Below are 20,176 nucleotides of genomic sequence, written 5' to 3'. Positions count from 1 at the left end.
ATTTTATTTATTTATTTGAGACAGAGAGAATGAGAGACAGAGAGCATAAGGGGGAGGAGGGTCAGAGGGAGAAGCAGGCTCCCCGCCGAGCAGGGAGCCCGATGCAGGACTCGATCCCCCAGGATCATGACCTGAGCCAAAGGCAGTCGCTTAACCAACTGAGCCACCCAGGCGCCCTCCTTTATGATTTTTTAATTGAAAAGTAACCGATGCTTGTTTTACTAGATTCAGGCACCACAAAGAAAGCAGCGAAGGCGCCCTCACTTTGCTCTCTTTGGTGGTTGCTCAGGATTTCATAGAACAGCTGTTCCATATTTAACTCTTCCCCTGTTAAAGGATCTGCATTGTCTTTTTGTTTTGTTTTGTTTTTTCTTTTTTACCATTACAAATAACGGTGCAATGTACAGCCTCGTATGTAGGTCCAGATGCAAACATTTCTTTGGGCTACTTCCTATAAATGGAATTAAATTCGGGCCTCTTTCATCCTGGCTTCTTGTCCAACCACCTTTGATGAGCTCAGAGGCACTATCTTCCAAACAGGAGAAGAATCAAGTTAGGAAACTTTCCAGGTCATCCTGTAGTTCTCAGCAAACCTGTGATCATCAAGCGTCCTAACGCCCTCTTGGTCTGATTTCGTCCGTAGTTATGTACTGCACCGACCCCGGGGAAGTGGACCACTCGACCCGCTTAATTTCAGATCCCGTGCTGCTGGTGGGCACCACCATCCAATACACATGCAACCCCGGCTTTGTGCTGGAAGGGAGCTCTCTTCTAACCTGCTACAGCCGAGAGACTGGCACGCCCATCTGGACGTCTCGCCTACCCCATTGTGTTTGTGAGTCCTAGCTGCTGACTTGATGCAGACGGGGGTTCGCTTCTTCTTATTCGTGGTGGAGGGCTGGGCTGCTAGGAGGAGGCATTCCACCCTTCGAGAGCGCTTACTGTTATTACTATCCCCTGACCATAGCTGGCAGATCGGAGGCATGCATACTATAACCTTTACGGTACATTTATTGGGCCCGGGGTTAAGTCCTTTACTGAATGTCCCTCTCTTCTGCCTCCAGTGGCCTTGTGAGCAAGGCACTGTTGTCTCGTTTGCAAGAAGAGGATACTAAGTTCAGAGTAGTGAAATCATCACCCCGGGTCACACAGCCCATTAACAGTGGAGGCCAAGGTCAAACCCAGAGCTGCCTGACTCTGCTGAAAATCAAGCCAGCCACAGGACACGAAATTGGTGGATTTAAACTATTCTTTGGTCTTACCTACGTGAAGCCATTAAGGCAGATGTTTGGTTAAGAAAAGACTTTGGGGGTTTCTTAATCATAAAGAATCAAAAAAAAAGTCTTCCGAAGTCACTCTGACAAGGGAGGAGTTACTATTCTTGCCAAGGAGAGAGGGTAGAGAGCGGTGGTCCAGGGGGGCTCAGCCTGACAGTGCATGGACTCACTCGGGAAGTTTTCAAACTCGCTGGAGATTCTGATGCTCCTGGTCTGGGGCTTAGCATGAGCAGTGAGGTTTTTCAAAGCCGCCTCCCCCCACCCCGGGTTCTGATGTGCAACCAGGGATCAGAACCATTGTTCAGAGGAAACAGGAGGCGACGCAGAAGGAACAAAGCCTCACACAATGTTTGGACTTGAGAGACCCGCTCATATTTTATACGAGCATGTTGTGAGCAGCTCCATTAAGGGTTCAGCAGCTCAAGTTCCAGAAGCTACCAGTAGGGCTATATCAAAATTAAAAGCTTCTGCACAGCAAAGGGGGACTTTCTTATTCTGGGTCCACGTGCAACAAGGAATCTTGGACCTCACACCATGGGTCCCCATCTGCCTCTTTAGTCCAGGTCCTAGAATTTCAGAGCTAAGGACATCTCAGAGGTAAAATACGGTATAGCTGATGGGTCATTCAGACAAAAGACACATCTGCTCTCTTTTACAGATGATAATGGTTGCTATTTATTGTGTAAGACATCATGCTAAGCAGATTATATGCATTTGTGAATGTAAGTGTATGTATGTGTGTGTGCGTGCAAATATACTAAGAAAACTAGAGCTCAAGGGTGCTAAGAGACAACAATAGTTACAGTTTATTGAAAGTGTAAAACACGTTGCTGGGGCGCCTGGGTGGTTCAGTCGGTTAAGCGTCTGCCTTCGGCTCCGGTCCTGATCCCAGGGTCCTGGGATTGAGCCCCGCATCGGGCTCCCTGCTCAGCGGGGAGCCTGCTTCTCCCTCTCCCTCTCCCTCTGCCCTTCCCCCAACTCATGCTCTCCCTCTCTCAGATAAATAAATAAATCTTCCCCCCATAAATAAGTAAACAAATAAAACACATTGCTAAACAGATTATATATGTGTGTGAATGTATAGGCATGTGTATGCATACACTGTATACATATATACATATGTAAGTGTGCGTGCATGCGTGTATGTGTGTGTTTAAAGGCTGCTGAGACTCACAGGGACATGTGATTAAGGTCACAACACTTTTTCATGAGCAGAGCTGGGATTCCAGTCTTGGAGCCCCCGGCCCCTTCCACCAGCCTTGCCCCGATATATTTCACTGTGGGTGACTGGGGACAAACCCAGGCAGGGATGTCCCAGCAGAATTGCAGCCTATGGCCCTAACCCCTCACCCACAAGCACATCCCTTCCTAGTCCCCAGACCTTTGGGCCAAGTTCACAGTACATTATAGGGAGAATTGTGTCTCCCGAAAGGAGATGCTGAAATCCTGACCCCAGTACCATAACTGGGACCTTTTTTGGAACGAGGGTCTTTGCAGATGTAATCAAGTTGAGGTGAGGCCCTACAGGATTAGGATGGGTGCCAATCCAGTGACAGGTGTCCTCATAAGAAGAAGGAAATTTGAACACAGAGACCCAGGGAGAACACCATTCTGTGCCTGCAAGTCTAGGAACACCAAGAATTGCCAGCTACCACTGGAAGCTAGGAGGAAGCAAAAGCAAGGACGGATCCTTCTCCCCAGATTTCAGAGGGAATGTGGCCCTTGAAGGCCACCTTGACCTGGGACTTCCAGCCTCCAGAGCTGTGAGACAGTGCATTTCTGTTGTTCGAAGGGCCCCACCCCCTCACCCATGTCAGGTGCACTTGGCTAAGGCCACCCAGAACCCCCATTCAGTTCCCGTTTCCTCCAGGGTGATCAGAAGCTGCTTGAGCCAGTCAAGCTGCAGAGACCCAGAGATGAGAAGCTAAAAATAAAAGCTTATTTAAAAGTACTGAGAGGTGGAGGTATCATTAAAAAAAAAAAAGAAAGGAAGGAAGGAAGAAAGAAAAGCCACTTCCCTAATGAGGCACGGCCTCCGAAGATCCTCTGGGTTGCGCTGGCTGTTGGGTTTTGGAGACACAAGCCTCCCTCCCTCCCTCCCGGGCCGCCTTACCCTGGAATCTCAGTTGTGACAGCTTCCCTGACACCTGCACTAATGAGTCACGAGCCAGGCTGGGTGTCAGGAGACATGCGATCCTCCCAGAAGCCCCAAGAGGCGCCCGGCATGCGCTTCCAGTCTCATTACGGGCTGGCAGGAGATGTGAGGCAAGAGGTTGGTCAATTCTGGTTCGGGGGGGTAGGCAGAGGGAGGGGCAGGCTGTCTCCAGGTTCTGACGGTGTTTCCAAGGATGAGTTTTTGGGCAGCTATAGCTTTAAAATGTTTCCTCTGCTGAACGGGGGGAAATGCCCCACAGGATGCGCTCTTTCACCATGCCAAACCCTTCCCCAGCATTAGTACGTTGAACACTCATGAAACTGTATGGGCAGGACCTGTGTTCACTTGAAAGCAGGCAAAGGAGGCCCAGAGAGGGTGAGCGGCTTTCCTGAGGTCACACAGCAGGGAAGGCGAGAACCCAGGATTCCAGCTGCAGCCTGACTAAGCCCAAAAGCAGCATTTTCCCACCTTATCACTCTGCAGTCCCAGCTTCTGGGCAAAGCTCTGGTGCTTTAATCTGGACAAAGATCTTCCACCAACAAGCTCATGAAACGCACAGAGCCAGTTGTAAAAGCTCTGGATGTCTGTAGCTTCTGTTCATGGTGACCCACTCAAGACCATTGTTTGGTCCAGCTGGGACTCCAAACCATGTCTTTTGACTCCTTCAAGAACTGACAGGTCAAGCATGGAAGCAAGAAAGTGTCTGGAATTCATAGCCAAACACACCTCCCGCCCAGCTCTGCTGGGTGACCTTGGGCCAGTAGCTTGCCCTCTCTAGGCCTCAGAGCCCTCAGTTGTGAAAAGGGAATGATACTCCTTGCCAGGCAGGGCAGTTGGAAGCAACTGAAGCAATTATTCAAAAAGTGCCTCCAAATGCAGGCACAGGCATGTCCAGACTTTCTCAATTTATGGTACCCTTGGCATCTTGGGAATTTTTTTGGTAAATATCCTAGACCAAAATACCTAACAGTGCCATTTGTTAAGTAGTTAGGACCAAACAACTTAGTAAGTAGCTATATCCTGACAACTTAGTAGCCATTTGAAAAAGTAATGCACATATTACAAGATTTGATTTTGATTGCGCTTTTTAAAGATTTTATTTATTTGAGAGAGAGCAGGGGGAGGGGGAGGGGCAGAGGGAGAGAATCTTAAGCAGACTCCGCCCTGAGCAGGGAGCCCAATGTGGGGCTCAATCCCACGACCCCGAGATCATGAGCTGAGCTGAAATCAAGAGTCAGATGCTTAACCGAGTCCCCCAAGGACCCCATGATTCTTAATGCATTCTTAAATAATTAGAATCATAGCTACAGGGGTGTGGGTGCCTCTTGGGCTCCACCAAATTTCTTAGATTTTGGCATCAGACTGGACCACCTTTATTCCATTCCACACTGATTTTATCAGAGCTCTTGCTTTTTAGTGTAACCCCTGCAAAAAAACCCAGCTTTGCAAAGACAGGGCATCATCAAAAGAAATGTAGCTCTGTCTAATGTTGGCACCATTCACATGGGTCTGGGAGATGTCCCTTTGTCTCCTCAAAATTTTGAAAAATCTCAAAGGAGAGCTGTTCATGGTGGCACCCTGGGGTGCCTCGGTGCACAGTTTGGGAACTGTGTGGCAAGGGCCCTAAAAATACAGCAGTGTCTAAACAGACATGATCCACATTCTCATGGAGCCTGGGGTCTGTTGGAGATGGGAGGAGGAGAGCCAAATCTGTGAAGGAAATAACAATGAATCCCCAAATCACCTCCTCCAGGAAGGCCGCCCTGACTGCCCAGGCTAGGTCATGTTTCTCTTCCTGTAAGCTCCCATGGCTCCTACAGTTACATTGATCACAGCACTTGCGGCAGCTTGTTGAAATGATCTCTTTATCTCTTTGTAGAGCCGAATACATAACTCACTTGCCAGGATTATATCCAATGGGTTTTTGCAGGCTCGAGAAACGACAGTACTTGCTACTCTTACTACCGTTGATGCTGTTGGCAGTACTAAATGCGGTCATTGTTTCGACTTCCCTTCTTTGATGGTACCTGACTCCTGAGGCTCCCATCCCGACAATATAAACCGCACCACCAAAAGTAATGACAAGCCTACAAATTCAGCAAGGGTTTTATGGGTGGCTCCCCAGGGAGACACTTAGGGATTCCCAGGAGGCCCTGGCTCCTCACCGCCCTGCCCTCAGAACACCACAAATGAGACGTGGTGATCTCTTGACCGGGGCAGAGCCCACATGGCCAGACCGTGGCCATAATAAAAGTTTCCAATGATGTCGTCCCCAGCTGCCTCACCTTGGCCCCCATGCCGGCTTCCAGCTGGGTGCCCCATTTTCATTTAGAAATTTCTGTCTCTGAGAAAGCAGTAGCTCGGAGGAATTCATGATAGCCCAGGGGATTTGGCACAAGAAGGGCCTCCCCACCCCGGGCCACTACCCAGAGCCATTAAAAATGCACTGGATTGGGTGCCTGGGTGGCTCAGTCGGTTAAGCGACTGCCTTCGGCTCAGGTCATGATCCTGGAGTCCCAGGATCGAGTTCCGCATCGGGCTCCCTGCTCGGCGGGGAGTCTGCTTCTCCCTCTCCCACTCCCCGTTTGTGTTCCCTCTCTCGCTGTTTCTTTCTCTGTCAAATAAATAAATAAAATCTTTAAAAAAAATTAAAAAATAAATGCACTGGATTTCAAACCCAGCGGATCTGCCACTTGCTAGCTGGGTGACTTTGAACAAACCGGCATCCTCATCAAAAAGGATGATGGTTCCAGCCATAAATATAGAAAGAAGCTCATAACAACGTGTGTGGCATACAGTGAGTGCCCGGCTACCGCCAGTTGCTAATGACCACAGAGTTTCAGCGCTTCGTTATTTGTGGGGTATCTTACAAACCATTCATAGCAATACCTGGGGAAGCTGATTTTGACATTTTGGTTCAAATGTGCTCCCAAAAAATGTACATTTTCCCCTATAGTTCAGGAGAGGGGAGAAATGGGAGGAAAATAGAAACGAGGCTAGGTTTGTGATCGTTTCTAAGACCGCCAGTCCAACTCAGTTGTACTCCTGAGAAAGAACAGGTTGAGTTCTCACGGAATTGTTTAAGAGCCGAGATCAGTGATTCTCAACCAGGGGTGACACTGCTCCCGGGACACATTTGTCAATGGCAATTCCTAGAGACATGTTTGGTTGTCACAACAAAGAAATAGTGGGTAGAGGTCAGGCCCCACCACAAGGAATTACCCAGCCCAAAATGACAGTAGCATCTAGGTTGAGAAAACCTGCTTTAGATGATCTTATTTCAAAGTGTGGGTACATCGCTGGAGTGGGAATGTCATCGCCCAGCCACATTTCAGCTAAAGATGGGGTCTTGGTCCAGTCCATTTATGTAATAGGCAGGGAAGTTGGGGTCCAGAGCCTGGAATAGGTTAAACCAGGGATGGATTCAACTCTCCAGTATGTCTTAAGCTGCCAGGTGTCACTTATGATGCTCCTACTGTATAATTTAGGATCAAATATGATAGTCCTTATAGAGCAGGCCCTGAGCTTCAAGCACGTCCTAACAGGTTCATCTCTGGCGAGGAAAACATATATTAAATAATAGATACAATGCAGTGTGTTCAGTGCTGGCGTGGAGGAAGAACTAGGAAGATTAGTGATTCTATTGGGGTGGAGGGCACCAGGGAAGGCTCCTTGGAGGCAGAGAAATGAGGACTGAGTACTGAAACACCAGACTTAACCAGGCTGGCTGGGCAGGTAAGGTATAAGATGAGGAACAAGAAGAATATTTCATAATTTGACAACACAGCCATCCATCATTGACTGAACACCTACAGCCTGCCAAGAACATGCTAAACACCTTATATTCATGATCTTATTTAATCTCCCAAATCCTTATGAGACAGATACCACTGTTATTCATATTTTACTGATGAGGAAAACCAAGGCTCAGAGAGGTTGTGGCCCTTGCTGGAGGTCACACAGCGAATATGTAGTGGAACACAGATTTTAAGCCAGATTCCACATCCTGGGACATTCGATGGTGCCCATGCATATGTGCGGCCAGCGGTGGGGGACAGGGAGGTGAGTTTGGGGAATGGGAAACCACTGGAGGTGAGGAGAACGCAGAGAGATGGTCCTGGTGAGGCTGCCCAAAGCCAGATCAGACAGGCTGTGAGTGGGAGTCCCCCAGGATTTGCGTGATCTCATCAGAGCTGCTTTGGGCTTGTATTTCAGCGGAAGAGTCCCTGGCATGTGACAACCCTGGCTTGCCCGAAAACGGTTACCAAATCCTGTACAAGAGGCTCTACCTGCCAGGAGAGTCCCTCACCTTCATGTGCTACGAAGGCTTTGAGCTCATGGGCGAAGTGACCATTCGATGCATCCTGGGACAGCCATCCCACTGGAACGGGCCCCTGCCCATTTGTAAAGGTAAAGAAACCTACTCACCACCCAGGGATGGGGACCGGGAGATGTCAGGTCTGGCTTCTTGTTATGATTCTCAATTTGCTCTAAAAAGTCCATCTACTGTATTTCATGACATCTAAGAAACCAACCATTATTTTCTGCACTACTGAGAAAGAAAAAAAAAATGCTGCCAATTAAACGATGGCACAATGCCTTCTCCCGGCTTAGCATTTTTATTTCTACTTACTAAAAGCTCTGTTGCGAGCTTCGATTTTTATCATAACGGAGAGCCATTCTACTTTGCACTCCTGCTTCGGTTACATGGCTTAAACATTCCCTGCCTCCTGCACCCCGTTTTCACAACCACTTGGTTCCCAGGGGTTACGAGGGCTCCCCTGTTGCCTCTGGGGTGGTCTCCCCTGCTGCTCACACCCTCTCCAAACGCTGATGATGGTGCGCTGGACCATGGCGCGCACTGGGCCATCGTGAGCGCCACCTGGTGGCAGCGGATTAACACGCCCCCATCCCAGAAATGGTGAAGAGGGAAAACTTGTTTTAAAATCAGTGATCTGAGGTTTTTAGAGGGGAGGGGGGTTGGGGGGATGGGTTAGCCCGGTGATGGGTATTAAGGAGGGCACGTTATGCATGCAGCACTGGGTGTTATACGCAAACAGTGTATCATGGAACACTACATCAAAAACTAATGATGTACTGTATGGTGACTAACGTGATGTAATAAAATAAAATAAAGTATAAAATAAAATCAGTGAAACACTCATCACTAAAATTAAGTTTCAACATAGCCAGTGAGATTTGGGTCTATTTATCTGGGTCTTTGAGGCATGCAATTAATAACAATATCCTAAATCCGTTCGATGCTTTAGGCTAATAGATCTTAGGCTTTTATGGCATTAATGCCCCTTTGAGAATGAGGCAGAAAGTTCTGAATTCTCTCCCCAGCAGGGACAGAGGCATCATGAGTTTTACGTTTCTACTTGGGAACCCATAACTTCAATGGATCCCCAAATGCTTTATGTTTTCCAACCAGCATTTCTACTCCTAGGTAGATGCACAAATTAATTGCAAACAAGTATTCACAGCAGCACTTGTACATGAATATTCATATGTACATGAATATTCATAGCAGCATTGCTCACAAAAGATGGGAATTACCCAAATGTCCATCAACTGGAGAATGGATAAATAAAATGTGGTCGAGCTATACTGGAATATTATTCAGCCATGAAAAGGAACGGAGTTCTGACACCTGCCATAGCCTGAATGGACCTTGAAAACATGATGCTAAGGGAAAGAAGCCAGACACAAAAGATCACATATCCTATGATTCCATTTATATGAAATATCCCAAATCGGTAAACCCATAGAGACGGGAGGCAGATTGGTGGCTCTCAGGGCTGGGGTGGAGAGAGAAGAGTAACTACTTAGTTGGTAGAAAGTTTCCTTTTAGAGGTGATGAAAATGTTCTAGAACTAGATAGAGGTGGTGGCTGCCCAACATCATGAATGTGCTAAATGCCACCAAATGGTACACTTTAAAATGATTAATTTTATGTTATGTGAAATTTACCTATGTTTTTTTTTAATTTTTTTTTCTTGAATCGCCTCATTTAAACCTCAGGACTACACTCTAAGATAGATGAGGCATCAGGGTGCCTGGGTGGCTCAGTCGTTAAGCGTCTGCCTTCAGCTCAGGTCATGATCCCAACGTCCTGGGATCGAGCCCCGCATCTGGGCTCCCTGCTCAGCAGGAAGCCTGCTTCTCCCTTTCCCACCACCCCCTGCTTGTGTTCCCTCTCTCACTGTGTCAAATAAATAAATCTTAAAAAAAAAAAAAGATAGATGAGGTATCTTACCCGTTGTATGGTTACAAAAGGAAAGGCCCAGAGAAGTTAGGTGACTTTCCCAAAACCACACAGCTATTATGAGACAAATTCAGGATTTGAACATGTCTCCTGATTGTAAATTCCCTGCCTCTTTCCCAGTGAGCTGCCTTTAGGGTGGACTTTAAGGCTGTTAGGCTGGTAGCTTCCAATCTGCCAGTCGCTTCAGCATTCGAATCACCCAGACTGCTTATGAGAAACAAATTCTTGAATCTACTACCCCATATCTACAAAACTAGAATCACTGAGGGGTAGGACCCTGAAATAGGCATTTTAACAAGTTGTGGGTTGCTCAAATGCACTTTGAATTTGAGAATCACTTAAGGCAGTGGTTTCTAAATGTGGGGTGCAAATATAAACAGACCTCTGGGCCCCTGCAGGGAAGATGCTGATTCATGGGGTCTATGGCAGGAGCTAGGGAACCGGGGTCACTAACACCAGCTGTGAGTCTGATCATCAGGCAAGTGTGAGAAACACTGGCATAGAGGTGCTGCATATTCTCACCTGGAATCAAGCAGGAGCCTATCCTGTGAGAGCCAAGACCTTATAGAAGCAGTTCTTAATAAGAGGGCAAGAGATCCTGTTGAAATGCAGAGAAAAATAAGAAATCGGCAACTGGGATTTTTTTTTTTTAAGATTATTTATTTATTTGACAGAGAGAGAGACAGCGAGAGAGGGAACACAAGCAGGGGGAGTAGGAGAGGGAAAAGGAGGCTTCCCAAGGAGCAGGGAACCCAATACGGGGCTCGATCCCAGGACCCTGGGACCATCCAAGACCCTGGGGCCATGACTTGAGCCAAAGGCAGACGCTTAATGACTGAGCCACCCAGGCGTCCCCGGCCACTGGGATTTAAGACAACTGCCTCCCTCCTCTTCCCTGCCTTAATTTTTGATGAAGCCCAGCCCTGTGTTTGAATTTATTTTAGATAGCACAGGAAATCCACTTTGTAGAGTTCAAACATTGGGATGTTTTCCCCCGGGGGAAAGATTGCCTGTAAACCGTCTAACTGCTACATGGACGTTCATAGAAGTTGATCTGGTGTTGTGGGTAAGTGTTCTGCGTGGAGGAAAATTAATAGGGGTTGTTTTTAAGAAATCTAAGTAAGGATACCACGGAAGGGCCATTTTTGAATCTATATGTGATCTGCCCCCTGATTATTTATGTTCCTTTTTGGATTCGCTACAAAAGTATATCATGCAAGAAATAGAAGAAACCAAAGTTGCCAACGAAACATTAGCTGTTTTTCCCTTCCTTTCTCCATCCCTTCCGTTCGTTCCCGGGAAGCCAGTCTGGATCACCTGTGAGTGTCCTGTCTCCCCAGTTCCCTGGACTTACACAAGTAGACACACTGCAAAGAGAGGGGCAGGGAGTGTTCGTTTGTTGCCAAGTAAAAAAACACTTCATACCATACGTATTTTGTGTTTTGCTTTCCCCCATTTATCACACACATCTGTCAAGTTGGAAAAAAGAAAAAATGGAGCTCTGCCTTACCTTTTTAATTACCATGGGGCATTGCACTCTGATGTCTCCTAATGCATCCGCTCCTTCCTCTGTGCATGGATCTACCAGTTCTTTTCCTGTTTCTTGTTTGTTTTGTCTCCTTTTGCCCAGAAATGGCCTTGCCCATGAATCTTTGGGTGCTGACATTTCTCATCGGATATGACAGATTCCTCCAAGGGGGATTGATGGTGTGGGCAAAGATCTGTGGATGTTGAGATTTTGTGGGTTTTGCCAGATTCTTTTCTGCAACTGTAATGATTCATGCTCCCCCTCTAATAATGTGTGATAATGTCCTTTTCCCCACGTCCTTGCCAGCACTAGATGTTATCAGTTTTAGTTTTTTTTTTTTTATGTTGCCAATCTGATGGGAAGATGGAACTGCCATTGAAAATACATGATCAAGGGGAGCCTGGGTGGCTCAGTCGCATTAAGCGTCTGCCTTCGGCTCAGGTCATGATCCCAGGGTCCTGGGATCGAGTCCCACATCGGGCTCCCTGCTCGGCGGGAGGCCTGCTTCTCCCTCTCCCACTCCCCCTGCTTGTGTTCCTGCTCTCGCTCTCTCTCTGTCAAATAAATAAATAAAATCTTTTAAAAAAAAAGAAAATACATGATCAAAAACACAAGAAAAGATAAAAGGTGCTCGGTTTTGCATTCCTGAAACTTCTATGTTCTAAGATAGGTGAGCCCTTGAAGGCCCAGCAGGTGAGTGGCCCCCTGCCCCTCACTTTCTTCATCAGGCATGACAGAGTTTCTGGCAGGAAAGGATCTTAGGGGATACTTCCATCTTTCTGTCCCCTCCACTTCCACTCCTGAGATCCCACGACTCTGTAAAGATATGACAAATCACTTCCTCTTCCAAAAAAAAAGTGGGGTGCATGGCTTTGTGTTCTGGAGTTGGCTAAGTGACTGAGGGTCAATGTAAGGCCACCTGATGGGGACTCGGAGGCCCTGGGATTCAGCCTGGCTGGGCTGTGGGCCACCTGCGTGACCTTGGGCAAGCCACCCTCCCTCCCTGACCTCGGTTTCTATTTGTGTGAAATAAAAGGAAAAGGCGGGGCCCTGGAGGCTGCATTTTAACTTGTGCCCCAGGAGGCCATTGACCACACTCCCAGGGACACAAGTTCAAAGTCTCCTTCCGGCTCTGAGATGCAGTAGGAGTTCATGCATTCCCAGACACTCAACCCAAGTCCAGCTCATGTCTTGGGTGGGAAGTATCTATCTCATTTTTCCCATGTTCCTGATGCCCTAGTTCCAGAGATAATCTGTAGTTAGTTAGTTAGTAAGCTAGCTTTTCAGCTGGTTCTGTTGGCATCACATGGTAATGACCAACGTCAAAGAGTGACTTTGACCGAGGCACAAATTAAGAAGACTCTGTATTAGGACGTGCATACAGCCAGGCCTTTGGTGGCCATCCCCTGCCACCCCCTTATAATGCACTCTGTTTATCTAAGCCCTTCACTCTGGGATTTTGCTTCTTGGAAACCCATCCACATGGGCATATTTTTGTGCTCACCGACCATGATGTCTTTGGTGCCAAAGCCTGGGAATGCCAGTCCCCATCATCTTGAACTTCCAGAGGAGTTTTATGGGGAATACGGGGAAATGAATGAATTCCAGAGAGTTCTAGTCTGTGGCAGTGAATGGAAATTGTTTTACAGGGAATACGAATAATGGTCAAATAAATATGGAATAGAAGTAAAACCGGAAAGGTTCATATAAACACGTATTTCAAAGCAGGAAAACAGTTTCAGCTCTGGCTGGATTTTGGAAGTGGGGCTTTATCTTGAGCCTCACTGTTCATCAACCTTTGACCTACATAGGGAACAATGAAAATGAGCAGAACTATGTAATTAAGAGCAGAAGCTGGGGAAAGACAAGCAGTCTGGATTTAAAGACTGCCTTCATCCCTCAGAAGCTGTGTGAGATCGGAGAAATTGCTTCACTTCTCTGAACCTCTGTTTGTTCATCTGTAAAATGGGGATGATGATAGTATCCACCTAGTGAGATTGTTGTGGGTGTAAGTGATACATACAGAAAGCTCTTGGCACAGTATCGGACATGCGGTGAGTGTTCAGTAATTAATCACAGGGACTACTATGGTCCTTGTTTCTTTCATATCTATGTCATGATCTCTCAGGAACCTAGGAAGGGATGTGTCCAGGTGCTTCCACTAGTTCCAGGAACCCAAGATAAATCAAAGCTGATCACTAACTTCAGCAAACCATGGCACAGGTTCTTGCTCTTAATTTTTGGCTTCATTTCACGCAGAGTGAATTCACTCGACATTAACCAATGCTTCCAATTTCCCTTTCAGTTAATCAAGACAGCTTTGAACACGCATTAGAAGGTGAGTTCCATAATGAAAAAAAAAATCCAATAAATCAAGCTAATAGCAGAAAACAAGGGCAGGTTCTTGCATGTCCTTCTCTTATTTAAAAAATAAGCAGAAATTCCATCTCCACACTGCTGAAGATAATTTCAAAATAAAACATTGTAAAAGAAACAAACCATTGAATTTGCAACCTAGCTATGACCTGAAAGGGATTTGTCACCAGTTCTGTTCTTGAGGTAAGAAAATCTGAGGGTCCACATGCCTGAGAAAGGCACAACCCAGCTGTATGACTTTTCATCCACATGGTGCTCTTTAGGGGAAGTAAATCCAGTGATGCCTCACCTTCCATGCTGAGCACCCCCCTGTCTGCCTGGGAGATGCTCTGTGGTCCATTTTCCCCAAGTTACCTGTCCCTGTATCCTCCTTGTTTTCTATTCTCCTCCTATTAAGAATTACCAAGTGAGATTTATTAATGGGGAATGGATGGTAAACGCTAGCCAGGATTTTGTTTGGATTTTTATTTTCTGGTTCCCTTCCCTTTCAACCCCTCCCATATATAAAACATTCTATATTCTGTGTAACCTCCATTCACTTGGGTACCAAACCACTCACTGGGGTTGTGGTGTCATAAGATGTATATATATATATATATATGGTTTCATTTTTATTTTAAAAAACTGATAACCAATTAAGGAGTTTTTATTATCATTTTTGGGGCCATGCGAACTACGTGTCACTAGTTGCTCTCCTTTCCAACAGATGACATTTTTTTTTAAGATTTTATTTATTTATCTGACAGAGAGAGGGACAGATAGAGAGGGAACACAAGCAGGGGGAGTGGGAGAGGGAGAAGCAGGCCTCCCGCGGAGCAGGGAGCCCGATGCGGGGCTCGATCCCAGGACCCTGGGATCATGACCTGAGCCAAAGGCAGACGCTTAACGACTGGGCCACCCAGGCGCCCCATACAGGTGACATTTTAATCCCAACAGGCAGAGCCGGGCTCAAGAGTAAGTGCAGAGGTGGAGCGTGTATGAGTCACTCTGCAGGGAAAAGGGAGAGCATTTCGGGGTGTTATTGTCTGTCGCGTCAGGCCATCCCTTTGTTGCCTTTCGGCAACCAATGAACCATGGGAACGTCTCAAAGGCCTGGGTTGCTCAGAGATGATGAGAGCCGTTGTAATGTTTTGTGCTCATGCATTTGTCATGGGTGTTAGCATCGATTTTTCAGACTTCGTAGAGTGGCGGTTAATGGATTATAGATTGGCCTGCAGCCGAATTCTGTGGGCCATGGCCGTGGAGAAATGGCAGAGAAAACCTGAGTGCGGGTGTCCGGAGGAGATGTGGGGTCTCCCTTCAGGCTGTGCTGAGAACACGCCCCTGACCCCCACAACAGCTTTTGTAGTTCTTACAATTTCCACAAACCAGTGGAAGGTAGTGGGGTGGGGGAGCTCCAGGTGAGGCCAAGCGGGTGCAACCGTGGCCTCTGAGAATCCAAACTGGGTCTTCACAGTTGGGGTGTCGTGAGGGGCGGGGTGCAGTACTGAGAACAGGCCCAGCTGCCCAGCGCCCTCTCCTGGAGGGTCTGATAGAGTAGCTCTGGGAGGCACCTGTCAGTCTGGGTGCAAGGAGCTCCCCTTTCCCATGGAATGTCGAGCAAATCTGCCTTCCCAGTTAGCACATATGAGATTTTCTCCACGCCAACTCCCCCCCCCCAAAAATGGGCATGGTATGACCAGGGGTTAAAAGAGTGTCATTCTCAGTAGCCCCATGACCACCCCACCCAAGGATGGGTCTGGGCTCCGTTGCAAAGAACCAGTCCCATTATCTCTAGTCTCTGCCTCTTCTCCCCTCTGGGGATGCTGGTCTAACGACTAAGGCTCTGCAATGTCAGCTCTTTCAATGAGTGCAGAACTGGGAAGGCAGGTGGCCACCTGGGAGCCAGGTGCCCATGCGGGTTGAGGGTGTGAGACCAGAAGGCTTCACTGGCTTATGTGTTTAGTAGCAGAAGCAGCAGCCGAGACATCGCTGGAAGGGGGAAATATGGCACTGGCTATCTTCATCCCAGTCCTCATCATCTCCTTACTGCTGGGAGGAGCCTACATTTACATCACCAGGTAGGGGGCTTCGGGGCAGGGCGTGGGGGACTGCCATCCACTCAATGACCAGTGCACTGGAGGACAGGGTCTCCATCTGTAGCTTGGGGTTGGTGGCATTTGGGAGCTTGGAGATGACATGATTCAACTCAGTGCTGGGAGAAATAGTCCTACTGAGCACCTCCCACCCCGTCCGAGGCAGGAGGGCTGAGCATGCAGCCGCAAATAAGCTGGCACTACCCCTGAGCTCACGGAGCTGTGGTTTAGTGGGGGAGACAGACACACTGACATCGATCCCATCATGCACTCATTCATTCGTTCACTTCCTCCACAAACGTGTCAACAATCTACTACATACCAGACATTGTCCTGCGTGTTGGGGATCATAGAACTTGCCTGCAATGAGGAAGGAAGGTATTTAGCCACGGCTAGGATATTCACTAATTCATTCAAATTCACAACTATTGAGCACCTACTATGTGCCAGGCAGTTTGGGGGGTGGGGGACAGTTCTAGGAACATCACTGTGGACAAAACCGAAGGAGATCTTTGATATGTGGTGCCCAGGTTCTAATGGGAGGAAGATAGACAGCAAGTAAAGTATAATAAGAAAAGTAAATATGGTTTACTCTTGAACAATGTGAGGAGGGTGAGGGGTGCCGACAACCGGTGTGTTGAAAATCTGCATATATAACTTTTGACTCCCTGAAAACTTAACTACCAATAGCCTACTGTTGACCAGAAGCTTTACTGAGAACACAGTCGATTAACATGTGTTTTGTATGTTATATGTAATATATACCGTATTCTTTTTTTTTTTTGAGAGAGAGAGAGTGTGAGTGTGGGGGTTGGGGGCAGGGCAGAAAGAGAAGAAGAGAGAGAACCTCCAGCAGGCCCCATGCCCAGTGCAGAGCCTGACATGAGACTGGATCTCCTGACCCTGAGATCATGACCTGAGTCGAAATAAAGAGTTGGACACTCAATAGACTAAGCCACCTAGGCGCCCCTAATACCATATTCTTACAATGAAGTAAACTAGAGAAAATAAAACGTTATGAAGAAAATCATAAGGGGGGTGCCTGGGTGGTTCAGTCAGTTAAGCATCTGCCTTTGGCTCAGCAGGGAGCCTGCTTCTCCCTCTCCTTCTGCCCCTCACCCACCACTTGTGCTCTCTCTCTCTAATAAATAAATAAAATCTTTAAAAAAAAAAAAAAGAAAAAATCATAAGGAAGAGAAGATACACTTGCAGGACCATACTATATTTATCAAAAATTCCACATATAAGTCAACCCGTGCAGTTCAGACCTGTGTTGTTCAAAGGTCAACTGTGTACGTTAGCGAGCAAAAGGGAGCTGGAGTAGGGGTGATGATTGCACTCTAGAAGAGGAGTCCCCACTGAGACATGACATTTGAGTAAGTACTTGAAAGCAATAACAAGTAACCTATGCAAATATCTGGAAGAGGAGGGTTCCAGGCACACACAGTATGTGCCAAGGCCCTGAGGCAGACATCTGCCCAATATCATTTTTTTCTGTTTTTGTGGATCCTACAGTGTTGAAGGGGGAGAGGAGAAATACACAAATTATGACACACTGTGTTACACAAACAGTGTAATACACAGAAATACACAAATTATAACACAACACATTGTGCTGAGCACAATGAAGGAAAGAAATAGGGTGTGGTAATAGAAGAACCACTTTTTAAATAGGTAGTCAGAGAAGGTTGTTCTGAGGCAACACGGTATATAGTTGGTGCTCAGTAAATGCTGATTATTGCTGTTGTCGTTCTGTGTGAAAAAGGGGCTCGAATCACCTTACAGGTGAAAACCAGCTGAGCTCCCCCGCTCTGCAGGAAGGGGAGGTACTGAGGTTTTAGTCACCCGCTTAGAAGTTGAGAGCAGTTATGATTTTGGTATTCACCCACTTGGATTCTCACTGCAAGAGGCTGTTTCTGCACACCTTCTTGGCATTTGTGGAGGTGCCCGTGCCCGGGAAGGGGCCCCAGCTAGCTGTCCTCCTCTGGTATTGTAACTCCTATCTCCTTCGCTGTCCCTTTTCCAGATGTCGCTATTACTCCAACCTCCGCCTGCCCCTGATGTACTCCCACCCTTACAGCCAGATCACCGTGGAAACCGAGTTTGACAACCCCATTTATGAGACAGGGGTGAGTTGGTCTCTCTTCTCTTTTGGGTGGCAGACTTTGTATTGGGTACTAGGGACACAGTTGTAAACCAAATAGACCTGGTCCAGCCATTAATGAGCTTATAGTCTTGCAAAGGAGACAGAATTCAGTAATAATAACAAGAAGAATATGGGGGCGCCTGGGTGGCTTAGTCGTTAAGCATCCGCCTTCGGCTCAGGTCATGATCCCAGGGTCCTGGGATCGAGCCCTGCATCGGGCTCCCTGCTCCGCGGGAAGCCTGCTTCTCCCTCTCCCTCTGCCCTTGCTTGTGTTCCCTCTCTCGCTGTCTCTCTGTCAAATAAATAAATAAAATCTTCAAAAAAAAAAAAAAAAAGGAGAATATGTACCATGAGCCGGGCACCTTAAATGCATAAGCTGCCCAAATCCCTGCAACTCTGTTGTATACCATGCAGTTACCTCTGATGGACTGATGACAATTCTGAGGGTCAGAGAGACAAACAGGTGATTTGGCCAAGGTTGCACACAGCCAAAAGCACGGCTTGGAGCCAAGATACAAATTCAAACTGATGCCATTAATCATTATATTATCCTGCCTCCCTTGAACCTCAAACAATCAAATAGGCCAATGGGTATCTTGATTATAAGAAATCATCATTTTTAGGGACCATGGAAAATTTGCAGGGCACCATGATGCATGGTCAAGACATCCTAGCGCCTTAGCTGTACTCTACGAGTTAGAAGCAAATCACAGGTCCTGCCCACACTTAGGAAAGGGGATCATGCAAGAATGTGACCACCAGGAGGTGAGGAGAAGGGGGCCCACCTTTGAGTCTTCCCACCATACTCCCACCTACCATAGATGTGCTTGCTTATCTGTGTTGACCCAGCAGGAACAGTAGATCTCCATGAAAGCATGTGGCAATGACCTCTTCTGGGGCCAAGGCTCTGACTTCTTATATCTCCCAGCTCCTCTGCCTTGAAGGCCTGGAATATATTACACACACTTGACGAATATTGGAGAAATTGAAGGGGTTGCCGCCCACGTGTTGTAGTCATTTTCGATATGGCACTGCTAAGAAGAGGTCGTATGTTATTTTACATTCTGTATACCTTGTTTCCAAATCCGAAAAGAAGGTCAAGCTGACTTAAAAAAAAAAGAGCACTTCAGAAACTAGATCTTACTAAGACTTATTAGCATAGTGTATCAGCTACCCAGCACTATGATAAAGCTGAGTAACAAATAATCCCAAAACTCGGTCGCTCAAAGCAAGCGATGTTAATTTGCTCATCAGTCTGCGGGGTGGTGTTTTCAGCTTGTTGCAGCTGGGTGGTCATCCTGGCTCAGCTGTGCTCACTCACACATCTGGGATGGGCAGGTTGTTGGTCGGGTGACTCGGCTCTGCTCTCCACAGTCTTCACCTCCTCGGCTAGGACTAAAGGCTCTCAAGGCACGCTCTGCCTGTGGCTCCACCACCCAACGGTTTACCCAATCTGTGCTTCTCTCTCTTGCAGGAAACCAGGGAGTATGAAGTTTCCATTTAAGGACAGCTACTCCTGAGAAGGGAGCTCGCAAATCGGAACTCAACTACAACCTCCTTGAGAAATTCATCCAGAGACCACATGGCATTTGATTGAAACCCCAGAATGTTGTCTGTCTTTTCTTTAGACTCTTTATTGAAGATTCACTGTTTTCTTCACTGTATTTATTATATTTAAAATTGAAATAGGTGTGTTTGGAGGTGTCGCAGCTGCGGCCAAATCCATGTGACAATCTCCTTTCCAAAGGCAGGCAGATGACCTGCAAAATGACCAACATGGCAGCAAAGGGGGAAAAAAAAAAGCAGCTGGGTTTCCCCAACAGCAGGGGCCATCACCTGCAGCTCTTGCTGCATCAAATTGCACGCATTTGGGATCCATGCCCTTGGTGCTTTTAAGACAAATCCAAGCCCCAGGATTAGGTTAGAAAGGGTATCTCTTGATGGATTAACTTGGGTCGGACTTTAGCTTGAACAGGTCTGCTCCAAAACAAATCCCGGGTCCGCTCTTCCAAATGCTCTCAGCTTCTAGAAGGTCTCGCCACATCCCCTCCCTCCCATGATCCTTCCGAAGGCAGCAAAGGTGTGACCATGAGCATTCTCATCTGCCACCCTGGCCTCACTGGATGCTGGTAGAATCAAAAAATGTTGCAGGGTAGATGAGAGATTTGAGAATTCAGAGAGAGTGCGGGGGTGAGGGGGGGCATTGAGTGAAGTTAGTAAAATGTTCTTTCTTCTGACCCTCCACCAAGAATGAAAGGGCAGAGAATTTATGCTGCAGGTGCAAGAACTGATCCCTTTGTTCAGCAGGGCCCCCCTTAAGCTGTGACTCTAGATGCCCATGGGTAGCTTCC

The 20,176-nt window shown here is 47.2% G+C and overlaps 1 protein-coding gene across 1 annotated transcript in view; it reads left to right on the top strand.

The window, feature by feature from the left end:
* SEZ6L (seizure related 6 homolog like) overlaps positions 1 to 19,329 on the top strand; it is a 75,504-nt gene extending 56,175 nt beyond the window's left edge. The window contains exons 12-17 of the mRNA XM_021703475.2: positions 644 to 835; positions 7,648 to 7,842; positions 13,534 to 13,566; positions 15,550 to 15,664; positions 17,706 to 17,808; positions 19,300 to 19,329. Coding sequence (XP_021559150.2) covers positions 644 to 835; positions 7,648 to 7,842; positions 13,534 to 13,566; positions 15,550 to 15,664; positions 17,706 to 17,808; positions 19,300 to 19,329 — 668 coding nt within the window. The remainder of the gene's footprint in view (positions 1 to 643; positions 836 to 7,647; positions 7,843 to 13,533; positions 13,567 to 15,549; positions 15,665 to 17,705; positions 17,809 to 19,299) is intronic.
* Positions 19,330 to 20,176: the final 847 nt, after the last annotated feature.

This window comes from Neomonachus schauinslandi, chromosome 14, assembly GCF_002201575.2.
Source record: "Neomonachus schauinslandi chromosome 14, ASM220157v2, whole genome shotgun sequence".
Lineage (NCBI taxonomy): Eukaryota > Metazoa > Chordata > Mammalia > Carnivora > Phocidae > Neomonachus > Neomonachus schauinslandi.
The sequence above is the reverse complement of the archived record's forward strand: the minus strand, read 5'-3'. Positions and strand labels throughout refer to the sequence as shown.